Here is a 26,283-nt window from a genome sequence, read left to right as displayed (position 1 = left end):
ATTACTGACTTGCTCCCAGAAGCCTTAACGCTGCTGTCATGGATTCACCAAGGCGCTGGAAACATTTCCGTTTCTGCTCCATGATGACATGACAGCATTATGCAGCTGCAGCAGATGTGTCGACTGCTTGTTCATCCTGTGTATTTCTCATTTCAACACACACCAAAGGAGCTCTGTTTGACTGAGATCTGGTGCTCTGCTGCTGCGACCGATCCACTTAGAGGCTCCATGTGTTGTGTGTTCACAGATGCTCTTCCATTGTAAAGTCTGGTTATTTAATTTACAATTTACATCTTATCTGGCCATTCTCCTCTGACCTCTCTCATTAACAACAGAAAGTGTCCAGTTTAATACAGTGAACGGACTCAGCTGTTACCTGTACAAAGCAGAAGGTCTCCTGTGAGTGTGTGTCCACTGGTCCACCAGGCCGAGCCAAACATAATGTCACCAAGACCTGCTCACACACATTATGAGCTACACACACGCACACACACAAACATACACGCACATCCCATAAACATGAAAATTAACTCAAGAAAACTTTTAACAGATATCAAATATCCAACAGCAGAAAGCCCCCCTAAACAACTTGCACTGTTGATATTTCTTTGTTGGAACACTTTAAAGTTACTGTATACATATATGCAAGTTACTGATTATGCCCTAACTTCCTGTTAACATATATAGACATACAACCATCACCACGCGCACTACCTGCTGCGCCACTGTGCCGCTATATAAGATCATATAATCAAATTTTAAGAATTTATTTCCATTGTTAAAACAATACCTGGGATCAAAGTGTTAAACACGTCAACTAAGAAGTCACTAGATGACATTTTTACACTTTTAAATGTCTTTGTTTAAATTACACAAACAGTATATAACTTGTCAATCAGCGAGCTTTCGAGGAGCTGGCAGGTGGATTGAGTTACCATTGGACAGAGTCAGGCTAGCTGTTTCCCCGTGTTTCCAGTCTTTATGCTAAGCTAGGCTAACTAGCTGCTGGTTCCAGTTTCATATTTCACAGAAACTGTCATCTCATGGTCCCCACTGGGCTGCTCTGAAACTCTTTTTTTAACACTACCACTATTCTTACACATTTAATTTTTCCAGTCATATTGTACAAATGTTGTCACTTTGTGATTGTAGTAAAGTTAATTCTGAGCCAACCAAATGACCCGTCCTTCATAGGACGTCAGCTTTGATTTGGCTTGAGATATTGGAGATCATCACTGAATAACAGCCGAGAGGATTCAGGGTTTGCACAGGGTTCACATTGTGGTCTGAAGGTGGCCTTGTTCATCCACCAACCTGTTATCATAGTAACATTACAATACAGTTCAAAGCTCATGTCAATGTTAAACAGGTTACTTTGTCACTGGTCCACCATGATTCATGTGTTTGAAATGAACTGAGCAGCTTTTTATTGAAGCTGTTCTTTCATCTCAGAAAATGCCACTCTGTGAATCACTTAAAAATAATAATAAAAAGACCATATTGGCTTATAGATGCATGAATCAGAGACAAGTCACTGGTACGTGTGTTTAATGTGTGTGTGAGTGCGATGTACCTGGACACACAGCCTGCAGTGTGACGTGGCTGACTCGTAATGTGCTCGTCAGATGTCTTTGGGTGGATCCTGAGAACAAAAGATAAAACTCCACTTCCTCCTCTTCCTCTTCTTCTCCCTCAGAACGACACACATCGCCATCGTCGAGCTGAACGGTCAACACACACTCTCCCTGAGAAAAGACAGAGATGCTATATATTAGCTTGATATGAAAACACAGATAGATATTACATGACACACACCATGTTCATGTGCACTTTACCCCAGTAAGAGCAGTCAGAGTCGAGACATGAAGCCTCAGTCCAGCAGCACACAGTGAGCTGGAGGGACACCAGCTGTCCTTCAGATTCCACACCACATACTAATGTCAACAAATCTACTGTATCAATCCATTGATTAGTATCCAGGTTTGGCAGTTGTTTAATGAGAAGTGAATATATTTTTTTGTTATATACATGTAGGAAATCAGCTGATGCCAATTTCAAACAGACACTTCATAAAAGTAGACTCGTTGCCTCGCGGTTGTTTGCCTCCGCCAACCTGTCAAGTTGCATTTCATCCATGTCTGTCAATACCCATATATGAAGTTAACACTTAATAATACAAAATAAAAGCTATTAAGTCAATTTTTTGGCAAAAAAATATATGAATTTAATGTATTCAATGTATGATTCCGGTGAATAATTTGCAGTAAGAAACATGCTGAGACTATTTTTACAGAGGAGTACAGAGGACTGACAGAGAGCTTCATCACATGGTGCAACAGTAATCACCTGAAGCTCAATATCAGCAGAACCAAAGAGCTTATGGTGGACTTCCAGGGGAAAAGGAGGCCCCACTTGGGATGACACTGGTGTAGAATTCCAATGTGTTAACATCAAGACCCCAAACAGTGCTGAACTGTGTATTCTAACTGTGTACAGATTACCCAGCTCCTCAACGACTCCGTTCCACAACACATTTATCAACTTAATACTGATGTCTACACTGAGCACCGGTCTGTGCTCAATCATGAAATAATGGAAAGACATGGCTTTCATTAGCATGTGAAGTTCCCAACTCATACCAGTGGTCGCTTACTAAAGCACGTGTATAGCAACAACAAATCCTTGTATGTCAAGCTGCTTTCTATTACAGTGACCATGATGTGATTTGGGTTGCTGCTGATCGAAGTGTCATAGCTCATCCAACACCTGCCCACAATCAGTTCACCTCTCCAGTATTGCAGTCGACAATTTTCACCCATTTACTGCAAGAGTGTTTCCTCAGATACAGTGGTCAGCAAATCTCCAATTCTATTTGTTATTGTCTAACTTGTCATTCATTGTCTTTCCCCTTGCCTCAGGATTACCGCTCACCTTCCTGCTTGCCTGCCTGCCAAACCCTGTACAAACGTCATCCCGCACAACAAAATGGCCTCTATGGAGGAGGAACAGTTTGAAGTCTCGGGGGATGCCTCACTCATATCCCTGGCAGAAGTCTCCACGGCAGTCAAGAAGCTCCTTGGGGTCAAGGCACCAGGCGTGGATGAGTTTTGCCAAGAGATGCTGAAGGCTGTGGACATTGTTGGGCTGTCTTGGCTGACATACCTCTTCAGTGTCACACAGAAATTGGGAACGGGGCCTGTGGAGTGGCAGACTGGGGGGTGATTCCCAATTTTTAAAAAGGGGAACCGAAGGATATGGTCCAGTTATCAGGCATGATGCTGCTCAGCCTCCCCATAAAGGTTATTCCAGGGTGCAGCTGGGTCACTTCAGCACTCACCACTTATGTATTCAGCTAGGAGGACATTCAAATGGAGCTAAATATGGCGCCCAAGTGTTTATAACAAAATGCACAAACGAGGTAGAACATATTACTTGATCGAGGGCCTTACTGCACAGTAACGGCCCCATATGCAACAGATTACAAACAGCCAGCCAAGGTGACTGCAAACCACTGGGGGGTAGCAGAAAACCCCATCGAAGCTCCAGCCCCTTTTGAGTAGGTTGACAAGGGAGGTTAGCTCTTCATCTGCGTCTGATGTCATCCCCATCCCAAGAGGCCAACAAGGATATTAAGACCATGAAAGGAACCCTCCTTTAGGCTGTAAACAGACATTTCAGACATGAAGAAACTGAGCCATTATAATCGGCTGCAAGGCTACTGGATCCAAGGTATAAAGACATTGACTGTTGACTATATCTTCACAAATGCAGAAGCCTCAAGAGATGCATTAATAGCAAAGGTAAGGAAGTGTTGAACAGATCACATCTGTCTGTGGTACAAAAAAGATACCACAGACAGAGGCTACAGGCAAGAGCAGACATGGTAGTGATGAAATCCAGAAGCAAAGCACACAGAAACTGGTCCTGAGTCCACCTCCACAAGAACATGCATTGAAGTACAGACCAACTTCCTCTTGGCAACTATTAGATGTCTGAACAATCCACTGCTGTACTGGGAAGTGGACCAACCTAGACCGCCCTCCACGGTGATCACGACAACTTCATTTCTCTGTACACCTTCAACAAGTATGGAGAGGAAGAGGCTCTAGATAAGAGGAGGAGCCAGCTGAGAGCTGAGTGTCGGACTGACACTGCACATGTATGTCATGGTGATAATGTGTGGATATCAGACTCTCTCTCCACCTGCCATGGGTCCTAAGTGACAGGACTATTGGAGTTTGGAGGAAAAACACTGACTACAAGGGGAAATGCACCAGGAAGAAATGAAGATCGCCCATCCCATTGAGGTGCAATTCACACCATTAAAACACAACATTAACTGGGAAACAGTACACTGGTGTAGGCGAGTCAGCTCGCAATGATGCAAATCCAGATGCTGCCAATGTGTCCGTGTCTTATCACACAGCAGTCAACATTTAAGTATAACATCACAATTTGATACACCTTCTGGAACAACTTACTTCAGATTAAGAAAATGATTTATGATGGTATGGTATATGAGGTATATGAACATGCCTCCTTAAGTGAAGAAGAATCGGAGGGACAATCCCCTTTATTAGTCACACAACAGCTACATCACACATACGCCATGCAGATTTGGTGAAATTTGTCCTCCGCATTTGTCCCATCCTGGTCACCTTCCTCCATGGCAGACCAGGAGCGGTGGGCTGCCATTCGACCGGCGCCCGGGGACCCAATCTCTTTGGTCACCACTGGTCAGGTGGTGATCTTCTTGGATGTTTTTAGTGGGAGTGAACATGGGGAGAACATGCAAACTTCACACAGAAAGGCCCCTTTGCTCAAGCACCGAAGGCATGGTGGAGGACACGCCCCTGGCGCCCACAGCGAGATTCTAACCCGAGACCCCTCTAGCTGTGAGTCAACAGCGTTACCACCATCACCAGAGTGATGTAAGACAGGTACAGGTAGAGCATTTGAGCTGTGTACTATACTGTGTCACCTCTACACAGCAACTTCAGTTAACCAGTGACTTACTTTAAGCCACTTTGAATAAAAGTGTCAGCTAAATGAATGTAATGTAATGTAATTCAATGAAATGTCCAACTCCCTTAAAACTATTTGTCTTTGACAATGTTCTGGAGTCACTATGTCAAAACTGATAAAAAGTATTGTTTTTCTAATGTTTTTCTCTAAAATGTCTGAAAGGCCGTGAGAGACCCTGAGGCCACTGATGAGGAGGAATTTGCTTTTGTGCCATTTATGAATCAGATGATTTAAAAGCGGAACTGGAGCATGAGAATGTTGACGGCAGCTCAGACGACATCAAATCTGAATGACAGTCAATATACCGTCCAAGCAACAGTCCCAAGGGGAGTTATGACTGATGAGGGAAGCTTATATAGTTTCCTTAACAACCTCAATGTTACTGCTATAAACATCCAAATACGTTTCCTGGCCAAATTTCCAACTTGGAAATTTAAGAAGATCTCACAACCACCACGCTTTCCTGGAAAAACTCGGCCTTCGGCTGCTGTAGCCAAGGCTAGAGGAAAGACAAGAGGTGCCATGAGCTGATGGATGCTCGAAAAGTCTTCGGTTTGTCCAGAAACAGTTCCACAAAAATGCTGGAGATGTCACATCTGTCCAAAACAAAGCAAAACAACAGAGCACAGAACACACAATCATGTTGCAATGACCACAACTAAGTGATTGTGATTAGTGATTGCTGGCTGACTGATTAGGGTTACAGTAAGATGCAAAGTGCAATATAAACCTGAAATATAACAGGCTCCACTGGTAAAATTATGACATAAATATAAATTATTGTAAAAAAAAAAATAAAAACAAAAATCTGATAACTGTATATTCTGAAAGGTTTATAAGCGATATGATTTTAATGAATGGTTTAATCTGCTTTCTAATAGTGCCAGGCGGCTACAGAGCCGAGGTATGTTGGACAGATTGAACTCTGATGCATTTAAGGGTTAAAAGACATGAACAGAGCCTTTAGAGCATGCATGTGTTCGTATGTTGCTCTCTTTATGCCTCTCCGCTCTGTGAAACATGAGACAACACACACACACTTCTTGCTGAACATGCAGTTAAAAGCCTGTCAACAGCCACGCCCACACAAACACAGGCTACCAATAGCACACAGGAATGTTTCAGACCTCTCACTCAAGCAAAACACACACACACACACACGCACACACACACACACACACACACACACACACACACACACACACACACACACACACACACACACACACACACACACACACACACACACAGAAGTGTCTCAGCATTTCACCATGTTTAACACCTACACTCATACGCTGTAACATCAGTTTCAAAGATCACATCAGTCATCCTGCACTTTATCCTAAAACTATACAAATTCAGTATAGGAACAGTGGATTTGTATCACATATATGTATTTAACAAACAACAACAATTGTGCTTTTTCAGGTTCCATGTTTAAAATGTGTCTGTGTGGTCAGCAGGAAAGAAAGTGTAAACATCCCACCGGGGTGCTGCTGTGTAATTTCCCTGTGACCAAAACATATCTTTTAATGAACGGTTGACTCGAGCCACAAATATGTTGTTGTCTGTCTCTCATCTGAGTGCGCGTGTGCACACACGCACGCACGCACACACGCACGCATGCACACACACACACACACACACACACACACACACACACACACACACACACACACACACACACACACACACACACACACACGCACACACACACACACACACACACACACACACACATACACACAGAGTCAGAGACAAAAAGAGTGTGAGACAAGAGTCCAACACTTGTGCACAGAAGACAGTCTTGCACATATCTGAGGCGCTGTACTGCTGGGAACACTACAGAGAGAAATATGGTGTACTTGTGGTACTTTAGAGTATTTAAATAATTCAAACTTGTTTGTTTGCACCAAATACAAAACACATATCTAACTACAGTCACATGTACAGTATGTGCATATATCATACTGGAGCTTGCACACTATCTGTTGCTGAGGGCTGAGATGTGTTTTCCTGAGTAGGTCAATAACAAACAGGACACTTCGTTAGCCAGTAAAAAGCCCTGCAAATAGACTGCATTTAAATAGCGCTTTTCTACTCTACTGGCCACTCAAAGTGCTTTACGACACACATGCCACATTCCACATTGACCCATTCACACACACACACAGACAGGCACTCACACACCAGTGGCACAGCATCAGGAGACATTTGGGGTTCAGTATCTTAACCAGGGGCACTTCAACACGTGGATTAAAGGGGAAAAGGGTCAAGCCTCCGATCGCCTGATCAGAGGACAACTTGACCTCAACCTCGACCTCCTGAGCCACAGCTGCCCCAGAGCTATAATGTGCATCAAACATAGAAGAAAAGAGTCAAATACTAACCTGTTAGCCCTGAGCAGTGGTTCACGGACTTAATCTATTGTTCGATTATGAGCTCAATAACAGCCAGTAAATCACAACCATGACAAGTACTATTTTTGTGTAAAAGTAATTCCTTTTGCAGCTTCTAAGGGTAAGCCACAATTAGCTTTAACATGTAACCTGTAGCTGCTAGCAAGCAGCAGCTGATGAGTACCTTACTGGCACAAGATAATGGCTATAGGAATCATAGTCCAAAAATATAGTTAGTTAAAAAAAACTGAATAAAACTCCATGCTGCAGTGTGTGACCTGTCGTGATGATGAGGTGTGATGAAGACAGATACTCACATAGAGCGGAGCTTGTTGGGGATTCAGTTTCATGGCGCTGGACTCTGGAAGAAAAAACACAGAGATGTGAGCATTCAGCTCTACAAGAGAAAATATGTTCAAAACAAAGTCATTACCACAAAAACTGAACTTATTAGTTTTGGTTGGAAGAGCATGAATGCTCCCCAAAGCTGGAGCAAGAAAACAGGAAGTCAACAAAGGCAAACACTAAACAGGCCTCCAGTGTGACACAACACCATGAATTAAACGACCCAGTCAATTCTATTCAGATATTCACTTTTTAAGACAAAGCCTATCGACAGGACAGCAGCAACATTTGACAGGTATCAATGAAAGGAGGCTGTCCAAACCCTCCTGACACAGTTTCATACCAGCACTCCTCATACAGACACATGTAACACTGGAAAGCACCACAAGGAGCCTGTAATACAGGTTAGATGTACTTAATGCAGACCATTCAGCCGTCTCTTGTTTTTCCTGGTATCACTGTAGCTAAACCTTTTAAGGTGCGTCCAGACTCAGCAGTCTCATTTTAAACACACTGTCATATATTTTCATAAAAGCCTCTGCTTCGTCGTCCTCTTTGCAGTTGGCAGACAATCAAACTGCAACATCCCACAGCCAACATCTGGTCAGACAGCTGTTCACTCAGTGTTAAATGTGCACTCAGTCTCCTCCGCAGTTTTCTTTTTTTGTCGAAACAACACAGAGCATAGATACTATCTTAACCTGTGCTGATCACCCTCACTGACCCACAGACACCGTCTCCAGAGGACACTAACAAGTGATGAACAGGGTTCATCAGTGAGACAGATGGACTGTCATCTATCATGAACATAAAGCCACCATCACCACCATCCATCAGCGGTGGAGGGGGTCAAATAGGCAGCATCATGATCAGATACAGACCCACACAAGAAGAGATCGGTAGATTACACAAGGCTGTAGATGCCTGTACGGATTATGGATTATTTAAGGCAAAAACCGCAAACATTGCAAATTAGTAAATAGAAAACTAAATGTCACTACTTTAGAAGAGGATCAGAGGGATGACCACCACTCAAAATGCTGGTTTAAAGTATCCACACACCCACACTGTGAGGACACACATGATTTCAGACTCTGAGTACCAATGAGAACAATGAAGGGGTCAGGTGTTCATTCTTCAGTGAGGAGTTGCTGCTCAAAGCTGCTGAGGAGCCAAACAGAAATGTGGATGAGGACGCTGCAGTCAGACACAGCGTCCAACGTACATGAAGCGAGCAGAGAATATGACTGGCTCACTGTTCAAAACACATTCTAATTACAGACATGTCAGAAAGACACAGAGCCGAGGTCACCACCCAGCTCCTCTACATGCAGTGATGTGGTTGGCCCATTCATGGGCAGGAAACAGGAAGTCAGACGAAAACAGAGGAGCCTCACAAGCCCTCTTCACACAGTCACAGCAGAAAACAAGTCTTCCTCACAGAGCGTGCACACACACACATACACTCACTCACTCACTCACTCACACAATTTGAACGTGTCTGATAGAGGCAGACAAAGGCTTAGTCCAACACACAGGCAGACAGATGCATGCCTGTCAGAGCTGCTCATACACGAGTCTACACGGTGTGTTGACAGAGTTGTAATGTCCGGTGGAGAGGACTCAAAAAAACGTCTGTTACTTCACAGTCAGATCTTTGCGGCCATGACGTCACTCTCAGAAACAGACTTCCGTTCGCTGCATGAGCGTGAGTGTGATCTACAGTGAGGGCTGTGAAGCATGACGCCCACCTGCACCCATCTCGGCAGACAGACAGACACACACACACACATGTTTGAAAGTGTGAACAGAGGTTTAATGGAAACACTTGAAATTTAAATCTGATCTCAACATTTGACCACACAATTAGTTAGAAAGAGACCAGCACTGCTTAGTATACATCTACACAGCAGGAAACAGCATTTCACATTTCTTTTTCTTCTTCTTCTTTAGTGGATCTCGGATTGTCTCATTCTAGAAGTTCCATACTTCAAAACAGAGCCGAAGGCCTTGAGACGTTTTCCTCCACTTGAGTGGAATTAACTTAAGCAGGAATTAAAGTTGGATCAGCTGATTTGAAATGTTTAAGTCCTCTGTCCTCTGACTGTACCTGCAGTGGTTGGATCTGAGTGAAGAAACCCACAATTAACCAGCAAACTTTTGATCATAATGCAATTCTTCACTCCTCCTCACTCCTGACCCCAAACCACCCACAGTGATTCACTCCCACCCCCGAAATTCACTCTCTGTTCCTTTCTTCTGTCAACCTTTTAACGCCTCAAGCACATTTTTTTAATACCGGCTGTCAGCATTTGTAACGACTCTTGTGTAAAGAGCTTAGATTCTATAGCTGCAGTCAGATGTAAAGAGCTGAAACCTTCTTCTCTGCCATGGTTTAATGAAAAATGAAGGAGCTTAAACAGACAATGCAGGACAGCAGAATGTAAAAAGGATAAACACAGTGCCTCCTTTGCTTCAGATCTAACGTACACTTATCAGTGTACAATCATAGACATAAATTCTGCCTAGAAAGCCAGTTGAATCCACCCCAGAACAATTTCTTATTACCTTTATAATGAAACTTTAACATTGACCTTAAAGAGCGTGATGCAGTCTCCTGCCCACCTTCAAGATGAACCCATTTTAGTGAAATCTCTCTGTCAGGCATCTAACATACTGCTTGCCCTGCAGACTGCATTCCCACTTGATTTTTAAGTTGTATTTCAGGTGCAGATATTGTAGCCACTGCACTCTGTCTCCTGGTATTTCCTGTCCACTTCAAAACATGTCACTGTTTACCCCACTTGAAAAAAGGCATCTCTAGATTCCTCTGTTTAAAGAAATGTTACACCCATCTCCAGGCTGACAATGGGCGGCTGTAGCTCAGGAGGTAGAGTGGTCGTCTGCCAATCCAGAGGTTGGTGGTTTGATCCCTGGTCTCAGCAGTCCACATGCTGAAGTATTCTTGGGCATCACTGATGCCAACATGCTGCATTGCTAAATCTATCTGTCAAAGAGGTCATTCTCTGGACTGGAAATCCTCTTGTGCTCCTCTATTTTGTGGGGTCCCCCAAGGATCTATTTTGGGTGCCCTCGTTTATCATATATATCCCTCCCCTGGAGCAAATCATGCAGAAGCATGACATTGATTTCCATTGCCACGTGGATGGTCCTCACTCTGGACATATACCCACTGAAGCTGTCCCTCTGTTCTTTCACCACATCATTTTTCAAGGTCAGTCTACTCAGCATCTTTTCATGAGGAACAACTTCCATTATTTGTTCCCTCCACATGTTCAGTGTCAGAGTTTGAGGCTCTTCGCATCCTTGGCGAGTTGATCTGGATATATTGAAGAATATTATCCCACTCGTGAAAACTGCATCCTCAGGCCATGAATATTGAACTTTCAATCTTAAATCATTTACAGATCCATCATAAAACCTGCACAACAAAAAAGAAATCCCATTCTAACCAATCAAATGCTGTTTGGGTGTCAAGTAATATGGCTGACACAGGGCATGGGTTTGTTCTACTCATCCATCCAGCCTTAGATGTAGTCTCTCTATGTTACTGGTTGACTTTTTTTTATAAACCCCACCTGATTTTTGTGAATGATCTGGGGTAAAGCTTTATCTAGCCTCTTGCACTGTATGACTTTTTCTTAACTGATGGTATCCTAAGTTCTGGATCTTATTTGCTCATGCTGATGCTGATCATCAGCATTATTAGCATCATTATTATTATCATGCCATGTCATTCTCTCACACGTTCCTCTAACCTGCTAGGCCTACCTATCTCATTATCATCTGTATGATGTTTCCAACAGCTGTTCTTCATACTTGCTTCACTGATGCTATATCAAAAGTCTCGTATTCCTCCTCACAAGGTTTGAAACTGCTGAGGTGGCACGTAAAACCACAAACATCAGCCTGATGGTAGTAAAGGCAGAGTTAGTGAACCCTCAAAGTCATTCAGATGCATCCTCTGAAAAACATGAGCAAAAAACTTTATAATCAATTTTTGTACCAGGTAGATGTTGAGTTATGTGAAAACTTTGACCTGCTGGTGGCGCTAGAGTAAAGGACAGGAATCACCAAAGTCATTTGGATACATGATATGAATATTTCAGGCAGTATTTCAGTGGTGGACTGATCAGCACAGGGTCTGACGCTGCCATCACGGCTAAAGGTGAACATTCTAAATCTGACAAAGATAGAATTTATAGAAGGACTGTTGTATCATGTAGCATTGGACAGTACAAGTGAAGCTACGTCAGTGCTAACTCAGTGTATGTAGCATTAAACAACATTTCTATGAAGCTAACAACGGTTTCCTCGCAGCTGGTGCCTGGCTTCACTTATCATGTGATGTACTGAAGACCACCCAGTGACCACTTGACAAGCGCCCCTTTAACAAGAGAGCAGCGTGTAATGGATACTCAGGAAATCAAATGATACACTGTTTGTGTTCTCCATAACACAAGAAGCCATCATTTACCGTTCAGAGGAGTCTTTTGATGACTGATGGCACATTTTGTCTTGAACTGCAGATTTGGAAGGAGGCAGCTGGAGAACAGAGAATTAGCTTCAGGAGGTTCAGTCACTAAAGGACATTAAGCATGAGGCATTAAGATGACTAAAGTTTACAGCATCAGATCCTCTTGTCCTTCTGCCTGTCTGGCCATACAGATAATCCCCCCCTCCCCCAGCCAAATTAAATGCATGTATGTTAATTGAGGACGGCTTGTCCGATGGGGGACAAAAGCCATGTCCCCAATTGGGAAAAACCTGCTTTTTGGGTCAGTTGTTAAGGTTAGGGTTAGACTAGGGTTCTGCAAGTTACAGTTTGGGTTAGAATAAGTCTCCAGGAAATTAATGTAAATCAATGTCCCCGAAAAAATTGACCGAAATCAATGTGTGTGAACGTCCATGTGCATGGACATGTATTGTGGGGCATTCATCTGTTCACACAGTCACATTGTAGGGACTTGCCTTCCTTTTGGGGACCAAATGGAAGTCCCCATAATGTACACATTAAATGAAAAAAAACAGGTTTATGTTAAGTTTAAGTTAAAGGAGATGTGGTAAGGGTTAGACAAGTAATGGTTAGGGTTACAGTAAGTCTTCAGGAGATAATTTTAAGATAACGCCGTGTCCTCTGAAGTGATGGAAACTCGACTGTGTCTGTGCCTGCTACTTAGCCCGCCCACCCTCTCATCCCACAGCAGGGGTTCATTTGAGATCAATCTGTTTCCAAAGCCCACTCGTAGAGATAGCTCCCACAGAACACACACTCAGTAATCAGAGCAGTCGCAGCTCACAGAAACCTCATCAAATGCTGTGAAATCAATTAACAGTGTGTCTTACAGAATCAGTGAGGGATCCAGATGAGTGACATGTGAAAGACAAACATGGAATAAATGAGTGGAGAAACATACTCATTTCAGAGTATTGAGGGTTCACCAAATAGCTTGATGAGGAAGAAAATGATGTGAATGATGCCTTCACAGACACACAGTGTAGACAGCATTAGTAGCTTTATCACCTCTGCCTCTGTATCGAGAGCTGACAGTGAAGAGATCCTTCTGAGGTTAGTGTTCAAGTCAGAGAAGCAAAAACGTTTCATCATGTCTTTTTATAAACCAGGCTTAAAGCTGGTCTAAATATAGGAAGGCGAGGTTCAAACAAAACAATCAGATGCTGAGGCAGTACAGGGGAGGTGGACTCTAGAGTGGCGAAATACTCACTGCAACCGCTTCATCAGTCCACACATGGACGCTCATTTTAAAGCATTCCCCGAGACGTTGGCATCTGCCAGGTGTCTGTTCTCAAATTCTGACGTGCCAGGGATCCTGTCCTGTGCCAGGACACCTTGGTGGTTCCTTTCCAGACTTTTCAGGCCCGTTGGATTTGGAATTTTCCACTTACAACTACCCTCACAAACAACCACATTCAAGGACACGTAAGATGATGTAAAGAGTCACATAATGAGAAGAGAAAAATGTTTTCCCTTTATCATGTCTTTGGATGTCTTGTAGAGTTTTCTTCGAAATCTTTTGTGAGGGTTATTATTTTCATTTTCAATAGCAGGTGATTACAGATTGCAGATTACGAGCATGTATGCTAGTAGAAATGCAAAACAAATTACAGGATTTTATATATAAAATTGACTTTTTTCAATTCAAATTAAGAGGCTAAGTCTGGTCTAAGTCTATTCTGTATTTTCATTTGTCATCAAACTCCATCTGCAGAGCTAAACCAGCAATGAATGTACATGTATTATGTACAAGTACTGACAGACGTTATTACTCTGAGCCACAGGGACATGAAGGTAAAGACACCCAGGTAACTGTTCACAGCCTCCATCCCTCCAACTATCTACTATCTAAGTACTACTGTGAAGAAATCTACTTCTACAGAGCTGTAAAGCAGCTACAGAGACACTCCAGATATAATCTGGGCCTGGATGTTATATATAGGTCATCAGCACTGTCTCAACTGTTCCATCATAAAAGGCATGACCCCAGAACCAACTTAAAGCAACTTAGCTCTGCCCCGTTACAGGATGCTGCTGGAATCATTACCACACATGGACATAGACTACAGGCCCGGCCATCTGAATAGTGCGTGCGTGTGTGTATGTGTGTCTGAATGTACCAGGGTAACTGCTATTATGTGTGCTGGCATCTGCGTGTGGAAGCTAAGCAGACTCCAGGGCAGCCAGTGTGTCATGATAACGGGCAGGCCACTTAAGATGGCAGTGTCCACCGCTTGTGCTGAGAGACAGGAGCTGAAGATAGCCTGAAGTGACACGACTTGAGGAAGAGGAGGAGGAGGAGCATTAGACAGCATGAGATTGTTCACGAGAACCTGAGTGGAACTCATGATCAACGCAGATATCATCTTTTTTTATTCCACACATTCCTCCTCCTTGTCAAAATCGGACACTACATTACCCATAATGCCACCGGACCACAGACAGTTGGGTGAAAGAAGTGGGGGGTGTTATGCTAGTAGCAGCTAATGTAGCCTGGAGCCTGTGGCCAGGAGAGCAAGCTACAGAGGTCTGGCAAAATCACTTCTTTGTCTACACACCTCCAGATTTTTTTTAATTTTAAACAACCCCAACCAACCCTGACTCGAGTGACATCACTTGAGGACATTTATGAGACTTCACACAGCTCCCCCTGGAGCTTCTTCTCATACTGTTCTTAATGAAGCAGTTCAGCATATTTGATGAAGTTTGATATATTTGTGTGACTCTTAAGATTTCTGGGTTGTATCCACATGGTTGACAATGTAAGGCAAGTTGGATGAATCCACATGAATGTAGAGTGATGAGTGACACTAAAGGCTTTACAAAGCTTTTTTCAAATATACTGTCTTATTCCCCAACAGGTGGAGGTGGATCTCTATCTTTCAAAAGAATGTATAACTTGAGTTTAAAGCTGCAATAATCACGTTTTTTTATATTATTAATGGATCAGATGACCATGTGGAATTTAAAGGTTAGAAACCTTTTAAGTTTCTATAAGCTCAAATGACATGATATAAACACTTTTTTTCAAATAATAATGTCTTTATTTATTTATTTATTTATTTATTTATTTATTTATTTATTTATAACTTTGCAAAATCAATGTTTCACAGCAACAAAATCATTCATTCAGTCTAGTTTTCATTCATAAATGGAACAAAATACATAGGCATTGATACGATGCAGGGCCTAGATACTCTCTAGCACAGATCCAGTACATGTAATGATGAACGATATGAGTGCTGTAAATAGTCACAGCCATGTCGAATGACAACTCTTCCATTGTAGAAGCTTGTCAATGTGACACAACAGGCCTTTATCACAGCAAACCTTTTCACTTGTCATAGGACCAAAAGCACATGTGTTACTAATAACATTAACAATGTCTCTGTTCTATTCAAGTGTCCCAGTGAGTCATGCCAGTGTGACAGTGATCCAACATGAACAGCACCACAAGCCTGAAACCCATTGTTCAATCGTTCATTTGATTATTTACACCTGTGCTTTGCCGACAGTCACATGTCAACACATGTGCAGGGGAGAAGGCCTGTCAGCGAAATGTCTCTGCGTTTCACTGAAGGATTGACACACAAACATAAATGACATGTCTACGTCCATGTTTGTTCCACCGTGGGAAATGAGGCACGTATGGCCAGATCCACAGTGACTTAAAACAGAACCATGTCTACAGAGCTTATAAAACTCACAAAGCAATGCAGCTGCATATTTCTGTCTTTGTGTGTGCGCACGGTCTTATTCATCTGGTCCCTGGACTTTTTAATACCAAGTTTTACTGAGCACATGGGGCTGCCCAAATGCAACAGAAGAAACGGTCTGAGTCAGACACACACATAGGCCACATTTGTGCATGCAAAAATGCACTCACACAGACACAGACACGCACACACACTTGGTTGTGGTGAGAGGAGCAGAGAGGGGGCTATGTTTCCACAACTTGTTGTAATTATGTGTTATACTGTACAACTGAATGCTGACTCTGGCTGTTCTTTTACAGAGAAGTACAACGAGAGGCTGGAGACTAACTCAGCTGGCCAGAAGTTATGTCTGGTATGGGAGGAATGAGACGGAGAAGGGGAGGGAGACAGAAAGAGAAAGGGAGAGAGACACAGAGTGGAAGGAAGGAGCAGGGGGAGAAGCTGGGAGACAGAGAGGCGCAGCGGCTGCTAATACAAACCAACCTCCTGCTTTCAGCTGTGGTGCACAGCAGCCATTCTACTCTGCTGCACACAGAGCTGCAGTGTCACTCACTTCCACTGGCTGCACACATGAAGTGGCAGCAGGCTTGGGCCTTATCACAACAAGCCCCTGCAGATACAGGCTTGGTCACAGAGTTGGTCACAGGAGAGACCTGAGCCTGCATCAAACCTGCATTTATATAGCAGTGACTTCTAAAACAGTCACAGTCAAAGATTCAGTGACAATATACGCTGACTTTCTGGATGCATGTTGTTTTTAGCTGTGTATCCTGTTATAGCTTTGTAGATCAGTGCCTTAAAATAGACAGCGTTGCATCACCGACTTGCATCACAGATGCATTTCCTGTGCAGTTCAACAGAAGAAAAAATGTGTCAGCTGCGGAGCATCAAATGTCAGAGATTATCTGAGCCACAGTTTGTCCTGATATCAACAGTCAGAAGGAGAAATGTATTGTTAAAGAGGAAGTAACAGAATTTCTTCACTATCGATAGCATCAAATGACCAGAGGCAGGAATAAAACTGATGAGCATCAGCAAGCCATAAAAGGAAGCAGACACAGCCTCAGGCCTAGTACACATATACACAGATTTTTTGCATTTTTGCATCTTCCGCATGCATTTTTCAAAACTCTAACTTTTTTTTTTCCAAACATTTACAATGGAACAACTGGGAATTATTAATGTCATCTCCTTAATTCTGCTGTGAGTAAAGTCAATGAAAAACACTTTGAGCAGAAGAAGGATGAGTTAAAAGCTGTCAAGAGCAGACTCACGAATGAGAGCTACAGCACAACTATCCGTCACTTCATCAGAGTTGACCCTGAGCAGGCTTTCTGTTATCTGTCTGACATATTTAAGTCTCTGCGGTTTTGATGTCTGCTGAAAATAATTCCTGAGTTAGATGTGAACGTATTCTGGCTCTACACACTGTTTTTGCTGCATCTCTGATGTCCAGCCTCTCTCTCGCTCAGATTCAGTGAACTGCGTGTTTATTTTGACCAAACCAGAGATGGTGCTGATTGTTGAACAGTGTAAGGAGGTACAAAGATGGCTTTGGTGAGTTTTAATTTGTTTCTTTCGAGTTTTAATGGTGTGTTTTACGATGATAAAATGACTGTTTCTGTGAATAGAGTCTGGTGGCGGTATAGCAACAATTTCTGGTTAAACAAAAAAAGATCTTCCTCTTTATAATAAAAAGGTTGATCTCTGTAGGGACCCTTTCCATGATGTTACAGATGGAAAGAATACAGACAGATAGAATAACAATCTGAACCTGTCAAAGGCAAAAACAAACACTTTCAGTGGACGTACACTGACGTTGCGACGTTTGCATATTTATCCGTAGGCAGCATTGGTTTTCAGTTGCCATAGTGTAGGTTATGTAAAAGTGTGAACACTTCAAATCACATCTGAAATAGAGTACAAGTATCAGACTATTTACCAACTCCAGACTGACACCAAGATTTGTTTCCTATTTGAGTGTACTGCATCTTCCAGCTCTGAGGTGTTGTACACTGTGTGTGTTTACCTTTGATACGCTCAGTTGCCAGGAAGCGGGGCGCGGATTTTCAGGGATTATTGTAATAAAAGCGTGGGAGCCACTGCTCCAGACAAAGTCATGATCACATGTGACCTCTACAGTCAGGCATTAGCTGCCACTCAACCACAAAAGCCTTTATACTGACAGAAAGAGTGTTTACAGTAGATACATTGACATGCCGGGCAATTACTGTTGCAAGCATAATTACTCACACACACACAAACACACCAAATTCTCCACCAATATGACTCATCAGATCTCCCAGCGGCGCTACGTAATTATCACTGCGATTAAAGATAGCTGCTGATGGTGCCAACCCTTCGCCTTAACAAAGAAGTCCCAGATAGAAAATGTTCAAAAGCATTAACATGGTGAGACACGACGGAAAAAGATCTTTTATTGAAGCACATGCGTACTTCACTAACGTCACGGAGCAGCAGCGGAAGTGCTGGCGTCTGTCAAACAGACTCCTCATTCTCGGCAAAATGAATGAAATATGAGCAGAGAGCTGCGAAATTACGTTTCACCATCTCATAATTATCATTCCATTTCTTTTGCACTGTGGATTTTTCCATGATGTTTGCATCTCCGGTAGATTTTGTATCTCCTGCGTCTCTCTGTCTGGTCTGCTGTGAATGTGAAGTCCAACACACACATCAAATATGAAAGGAAACAAACTGTGTACGGGCAGCAGCTGCTGTGTGAGACTGGTGGGTCTGCTGCAGGATGTTGAAGGAAGTGATCCATGTTGTTTTTGAGAAAAATGGATTCCACAAGTAAGGGATGCAGCAACTCTGCAATCCTCCATTGTTACTGGAAGGGCACACCAAATAGGAGTGACGAGGGACACTAATGACGAAGTTTCTCAACTACAAGGAAAAAGCAAGCACTCACTGGTGTTACACAGGCTATAAAAGAAGTGCTACCAGGACCAGCAAGTGAGGTGATGAGAAATGAGAAATGAGAAAACAACTCAAGCCGGTCCATCAGGAACGGCGAAATCTGGGGATCCGGCATGGAGTGATTCACTCTGTTAGTAACACATAAACAACAAATCTACATGGCAATATATGAGAACCGAATATGCATCTACATCTATGCACAGACATATGCAACAACACACACTTTGAACACCATGCTAGAGCTAGTTTTGTAATTAACATATGGGCTAGATATATCAAGCACACATCTATTCACAGGCAGACATAGGCTTGCAAAAACACGCTCACTCAAAATATTACACATTGAGTCTTTAAAAATACACTTTATCCATATGTTGTATTTAACATGTGCGATGAAAACATTCTAAACCGTTATGAGAGAGCAAACCTGTTACACATGTTGCAGACGAGTGTTAATTGTTTTCATAATATGGAGAGCGGCAGTGACAGTTAGTGGAAAGCAAAGAGTGGACTGACTGACCCTCAACAAATGCGGAACCGTCATTAGCGATAGCGGGTGACAGGGTTCATGTTCAGTGCGTTGGATGTGTATTCTAACATCAAGGTTTGTTATGCTTTGCTCTAAGTTTATTTCCATATTGCAAGGTAATCTATTACTCGTTGTTGGAGGTGTCTCAATGAGTGAATCTTAATTTTGTTTCTGGGAACAGCAGAGGTCTTCAACATCTTAAAGAAGTTAAAGAAGTCATGAGTAAATGGAAGGTTATAGACTCCCATATTTTATTTCTTCCAGGACCAGAGGAGTTATGAATCTTATCATAAAACATTTAAATTAAAAATGCAATCAAAGACAGAAAAGAGAAACATTTAATAGTCCAAGGTTAGCCATTATAATGGTCAGTTGCCCACAATTTTTTAGAATAACAGTAGAGCTGACAGAACTTGTATGCTGATGATGTAATTTTATTCACTCATATAAAATCAATTTCGGTCCTTGTTACAGATTTTTTTCCTTTTGTTTTGTGTCAATGCAGCCAATATATGTTGAGTTATATATTATACAAATGTAAAAGATTTTTCATGGTGTTCAAAATGTAAATAAAAATATTGGGCTAAAGGCTCTTGCATGCTCCATTTACTTAATTCCTGATGCAAATACACAACTTTGATGGACTATGCTGCATAAATTGGCCCTGTCAACTGTCCTGAACAATGAATTACTTTTTATTACCAGAACAAGTTGCCATGTCTGTGCTGAGAGCCGAGACATGCTGTGAAAGAATGTGGCCCTTGAACACTCCTCGGTGTGTCACAGCTAAGAGGGGAACGGCTGATATGCATTCAGCATTTTGAGCTTATAAAGAAATAAGAATAGGAACTGATAACAACTATTGTTTTCTGAAGGTTAATATCAACACTGTTACTCTGCTCAACATTCTGTGCCAGTAGAATAGACTAAAGAGCCTGAACACAAAGGTCCGACATGACGCTGACTCAGAATCACAAGCATCTTTGGTCCTCTGGTGTTTGGGGGCTTTTAACACCATTGGAACAGAACTAGACTGATTTTACACCAAGGCCGCCTGCTGTAGACAGCACCTTCTCTTTATCTAATCTTCATTAAGTTTCCAGTAAAGCAAGAGACTAATCAGCAAATCAGACAGCCCAATCTGACCTGCACACATGAAACAAGAATCTAAAAGTTGTTTTTGATTGTGAATTGAGATTTGAGGAACAGGTTGAGTAAGTGGTCCAATAACACTAGAAACTCTCAGCTCAGAAAGACTTCAAACCTAAAAAACAAGTTCAAACCTCTCTTATCATACAGTGACAAACAGCAGATTCTTCCTGCTTTCATCTCCTCATGACAACTTCAGTTCTCTCTGTTCCCCCTGCAGCCACAGGCTAATGTCCAGGCTATGTAGCACTTATTCAAAGAATAATGTTGTTACTGTTGCCAGGCTCTCAACAGGAATGAGCACTTGTTTTATCTTCTCCACACTGGCGACCACTGAGCTTTAGGACAAATTGCAGCTTTTATCTTATCATTCATAAGATGCAGTGTTGCCAGCCTCCTAATCATATCTGTGTGTTACATCACCTTCTAATATGGAGCCCAGTCTGAGACCAGGGGATAACAAGCCCTTGATTAAAGAAAAAACATGAAACTAGGCCTTTGCTAATGCTGCCGCTAGACTCTGCACATGAAGATTAGACGAGAGGAGTCAGTCGTTTCCTTCAAATAACCTTATGCTACTGAAATGTCTGTTTTTTATCTGCTTTCTGTTGGGTTTTAGGTGTAGAGTTAGAGTTAAATTCCTTGTTTGGATGATTAAATCTATGAATTCTCAGTTTACAGTCGTAGATAATGACATGACACAACAGCAGACATTCAGAATTAATAATCCAATAAAATAATTCAGTTCTTTTCCAAAACTGGTGGAGTGACACTAGGATAATGTGACCACCCACAACTGCTATTCAGTGCGCCTCTCCTTGCACAGCACTTGGCAAGTGGAACAACCTAACACAGAGCACAACACTGTAACACAGTGTCAAGACTCAAATGAATGATTTCAGCATAGCTCTGTCTGCTCTACTGTCCCTGTACATGACGGAAGTCTGTACCATTATACAAGAACAATTCCAAAAAAGTTTGCCACCGTATAAAACATATAAATAGCAGAATGTGACTCTACTGAAAACAGTACAAAGACAAGATCTTTAAAGTTCTACTTCATCAACTTCATTGATTTTTGTAAATATCTGCTTATTCTGAATTTGATGGCAGCAACATGTTTCAAACAAGTTTGGACAGTTGTGGAATGCTCCAAAAACACCTGTTTGGAACATTCCACAGGTAAACAGGTTGATTGTTAACAGGTGATAGTATCATGATTGAGTATGAAAGGGGCATCCTGGAAAAGCTCAGTCATTCACAAACAAGGATGGAGTGAGGTTCACCACTTTGTGAACACGTGATTGTATGAAGGAGATTAAAACATGGGCTCAGGGACACTTTCTAAAACCATTAAACACAGTTCATTTGCAAATGATTGCATTCTGTTTTTATCATGGGTTACACAGCATCCAAGCTTTTTTGGAATGGGGGTCGTGTGTTAAATAAACAGACGGACAGACTCAAAGTACTCTCTCCATTAATCAACTAAATATTCACTGACTTTTCCCTCAGAGAGCTTAAATAAAACCACAATGTCCCGCTTTTGGCTCAACAAGGGTAAAAACCTCCTTTAAAATACCACTGATGTGAAATTATTAAAAATCCAACCTTGGAACAAAACCTGGCTGAACAGTAAATTGTGCAGTTCACTCCAGTTGTGACGACACAGATGCTAAACATACAACAGAACTACTCACATCTTTAGAGGCCTTTGACCAACACCATTTTACTGAAGCCATGACCATCAAAGGTTAAAGGTCACCATCTTGACAGACTGAGTCAAGTCAGTTTTATTTATATTGCACCAAATCACAACAGAAGTTATCTCAGGGCACTTTTAGAGAGCAGGTCTAGACTGTACTCTTCCCTCCATGAGTCCATGAGTCCAGTCCATCTATGAAAATGGACTCTTTCCTCGTCAACACACTTTTGGCCGACAATGCCCTGCGCTGGCCCCGTGCTGTGTCAATGGACTGTCCTCTTTCAACTGAATGAGAGGGCTGCATTTTTTCATGCCGGGCTCCAGTTGGTATGAACGTGGCCTTACAAACGGATCTGTTATAACGGCGGTTTATGCGGAAAATTCTTGTCGGCCCACAGAGGATTACTTGTTGCAGTTGGCCACATTGACAAATCAGCTGTTCAACAGTTACGATGACGTATGATAAGGGTTTAAATTCTAATATTGAATGCTGTAATATCCTGTCTTATAATACCAAACCGCAGGAAGACAAACAGCTTATTCAGAAGGATGTGAAATTTCTTTCATAAATGAGAGTCAAAGCTGATGAAACGGAGGCATCCCAGGATGTAATGTCAGTTGCTGCTGGGTCCAGAGTCCCTTCAATATGATCAGTACCACCTTTATAACCAGCTCACCACAGACCCAAAACAGATCATGAACGCCCCGAGATACCACCATCACAAAGGAGGCGCCTGTTTCAGTTTGAACATGGGCTTTAGGGACAAACCTGCTTGCACATGCAGGCAGATACGCTCAGATAACGTACAGTGATGTAAACAAAAACCTGTTGTGCATCACAGAACTGAGGAAGAAGTTACAAGAAGATACCCAGAGATCAGAAGACATGGCAGCGGAGTGAGATGCCAAGTATGACTCAACAGTAAAACATCCAACACTGGTTAGCCCACACATGCCACCGCTTACTGCTGCGTGTGACAGAAAGAAAGACACACTGACACACGATTACAGGCATGAGAAAGGCAGGAGAAAACAGGGTGTGTGTACTTTCAGTGTGGTTGCCTTTTAAAGAACCTGGGAGAAGTGAGATAACAGAGAGCTATCCATAAAGGAGTGCTTGACAGGCAGCATGTTCTCCGTGTTTTATCGCTCCTCCAAGAGAAAGGAAAAACATCTTCTCCGACTCCATGTCTGGCGGTCCCTGTTTTACTGTCTCTACAGGAAGTGTCTCCTGTCCTCACCGCAGCACTCGTTTCCCTCTCTCTCGACATTCTATAGGTCTTCCCATTTTTCACATTCCCAGATTTCCACACATGATCCGAAACGGTCAGAAAATACCTCCTCTGAGAAACTCTGTGTGCTCTTCGTCAGCAGAGTCGCGACTGAACAATATGGAAGCCAAGGAAACACTCAAAGTCCCTTCTGTTGGCATCTGATGTGAAATTGAAGAACTGAGAATCTCAAGGTTTCTGCCGCAACCGCAAAACCAACCAGGTGGTTGCTGGTGGCGGGCTCATCCTCTCTGAATGAGTATGTGTCAACCAGCTTGAGATCACCTTGATCTCCAGCTTGAGATCACCTTGAACTAGTCTGTGCTCAGGTGGAAAATCTACACACTTTTTCAACTACTGTTGAATAAGGGGATTGTACTTTAAAGGCACTCTGTGGAGTTACTGACCAGTGGTGGTGCTACAGAGTAATTGATAGCATGATAGAGATTGCTGCCAATGATATGGCTATGTCATGTCTTGCAGGACGTAGTAGTTACTGGAGATAACTCCAGTGCTATGAGTACGTGCATGAAGCATGACATGACATCAACTTAGTCATGTAGCTATCCAATAACCTGAGTACAAAGAGATCACAACAATACAGTGTAGGTCATTTTGACTACTTTGTAGTGTATTGGCACCAGGTGGCAGTGTAACAAAGACTGTAAATGCTGTGTGACTGTAAAATGTAAAGTAAAGAACTACAAAAAGTCAGTATTGTTCAGAGGTGTAACACCATTTATTTAAGTACAAGAACACACCACATGCGTGCAGGCGTACTGTTCAGTCGTGGCTCATTTTAAAGGTTATGCAACCGCTGCAAGTTTACATACGTCAGTCAACTGTAACTGACCACATGATCAAACGTTAGACTGACTTTATGAGTTTCATCATTTTGAAAACGACGTCAAGAACGACATCAATTGTTGGATTAGGTGATGGATGTAATTGGCATTAATTAGACCTTGATTATGTAGTCACCAGCACTCCCCCTCCATTAAACATGTCTAACACTTGGATGGCAATTCAACTCCTGAATGGTCAATCAGACTGTTTTGCAAGCTGAATGATGAGTTAGCCTGTCTGTATCACTGTGTCCCTGCATGTCTGTTTGTCTGTCTGTGTGTCTGCCTATTAGCTGACTGGTTTGTATGAAAAGAAAAAATCTTAGCAAGCCTTTGGAAGTGGAGCAGCTGGTATGAATGGAAGTGTGACCATGCTGACCAAGCAGCTAAACTGTACAGAGAGACAGAAAAGGAAACAGCTGGATTTGCAGTCTTTCTCTCATCAGACTCTCACACAGCCACCACAGTGGACCTGTCTGCGATTGCCATAATATATCACGTATCTGCTTTCGTTGCCTTGTGGAAGAGCGTGTCCTTTTCCTTTTCTGGACTTACTGCTTCCATCTCATGCAAACATGTCTTAATCAGCTCCATGGCTGTCAACTGGGTACGGCCATTTCACCTGTATTGCCTTGAAATTGATCATTTGAGCTCAACAAATCTTCCCTGCGTAAATAAAGATAGATCATACAGACAATGTAAGTAGCTACTCTATGTAATACACTGCAGTTAATATTGCATGCTTTAAGTGTTTGTGATTGTGTTACATATTATTTAGCTAAACTTATCAACATCATTCGGGGGGAAGAAAAATCAGAGGCTAGCTAGTTTGCGTTTAATCCACATCGAAGAAGAAATGAAACAATACATTAAATATGGATGACCTGTGACCGACTTCGATCAGTTAGGTCCAGCTCTATCCATGGTGCTGAAATATACGACAAAACAGATATGATAACAGACGCTTTCACTGTTGGTCAGCTCTTCAAAATAAAAGATTTGTAGGCTTGTTCAAGTATTCTAATCCTGATGTTTTCTCATTTGCATAATCATTTTTGAATTCACACATTATGCGTTATAGCTCATTGACTTCATGGCACAAGAAAAGTTGTGCAAGTAAAATGATAAATAAAATGACTGCTTGAACTTTGCTTTACAAAAATCCTTGCTTTGCTTCTTTTTCTTGTGTTTTATTTGTTGACTGTAGTGTGCTAGATAATGTTAGCCAACGTTAGCCTGCCAAGCTACATGATGATTGACGTCAAAGGCTGACGGGACGTTTTATATGGCCTAGAGATGCTAATGAACAGTGAAGTTATTAGCTGCTAGTGTAGCGTTAGCAACATAATGTTAGGGTAATTCAAGTGCACATGAGAGAAGTTTTCTTTCGGCGCTTCCTGGTTTGTTGGGTGGAGACAGAGGAGCCAACTAAATGTATATTCATAGATCGATGCATACTAAAAGAATGCAAAGGCACAGTTTTATAGCTAAGCCATTTTAAGGAAAAGCCTTCTAAATATGTACTTTTGATGAATAGAGATAAGTTTTTAGGGATTTAATCAATACCAGGACATGACTTTTATTCCTCAAGAAAACAACATCCTCGTATGGGTAGTGCATGTTTGCAATATGATTCATGTATTCAACTTGATATCACAAGTAAGTGCAAATATGCTCCATGCACAGAGCTGCCATAAGCAAGACCAGCAGTTCAGTGCCCTCTGAGGCTCTCCATACTGAACAGTCCCACAAAGATAAGGTAAGTCAGAAATGACAGGCTTCAACAACACGCAGTGATGTTCTTATGCAACACTCTGCC

The 26,283-nt window shown here is 42.2% G+C and overlaps 1 protein-coding gene across 1 annotated transcript in view; it reads right to left on the bottom strand.

The window, feature by feature from the left end:
• LOC139337389 (A-kinase anchor protein 13-like) overlaps positions 1–26,283 on the bottom strand; it is a 44,807-nt gene that overhangs the window by 15,946 nt on the left and 2,578 nt on the right. Inside the window, exons 2-4 of the mRNA XM_070971934.1 lie at positions 7,742–7,785; positions 1,574–1,745; positions 377–474 (exon numbers count right to left, since the gene is read on the bottom strand). Of these exons, the coding sequence (XP_070828035.1) occupies positions 377–474; positions 1,574–1,745; positions 7,742–7,774 (303 nt within the window). The 5' untranslated portion in view covers positions 7,775–7,785. The remainder of the gene's footprint in view (positions 1–376; positions 475–1,573; positions 1,746–7,741; positions 7,786–26,283) is intronic.

This window comes from Chaetodon trifascialis, chromosome 10, assembly GCF_039877785.1.
Source record: "Chaetodon trifascialis isolate fChaTrf1 chromosome 10, fChaTrf1.hap1, whole genome shotgun sequence".
In the NCBI taxonomy this organism is placed as follows: Eukaryota; Metazoa; Chordata; class Actinopteri; order Chaetodontiformes; family Chaetodontidae; genus Chaetodon; species Chaetodon trifascialis.
Note: the sequence above shows the minus strand (reverse complement) of the source record. Positions and strands in the feature narration are given on the sequence as shown.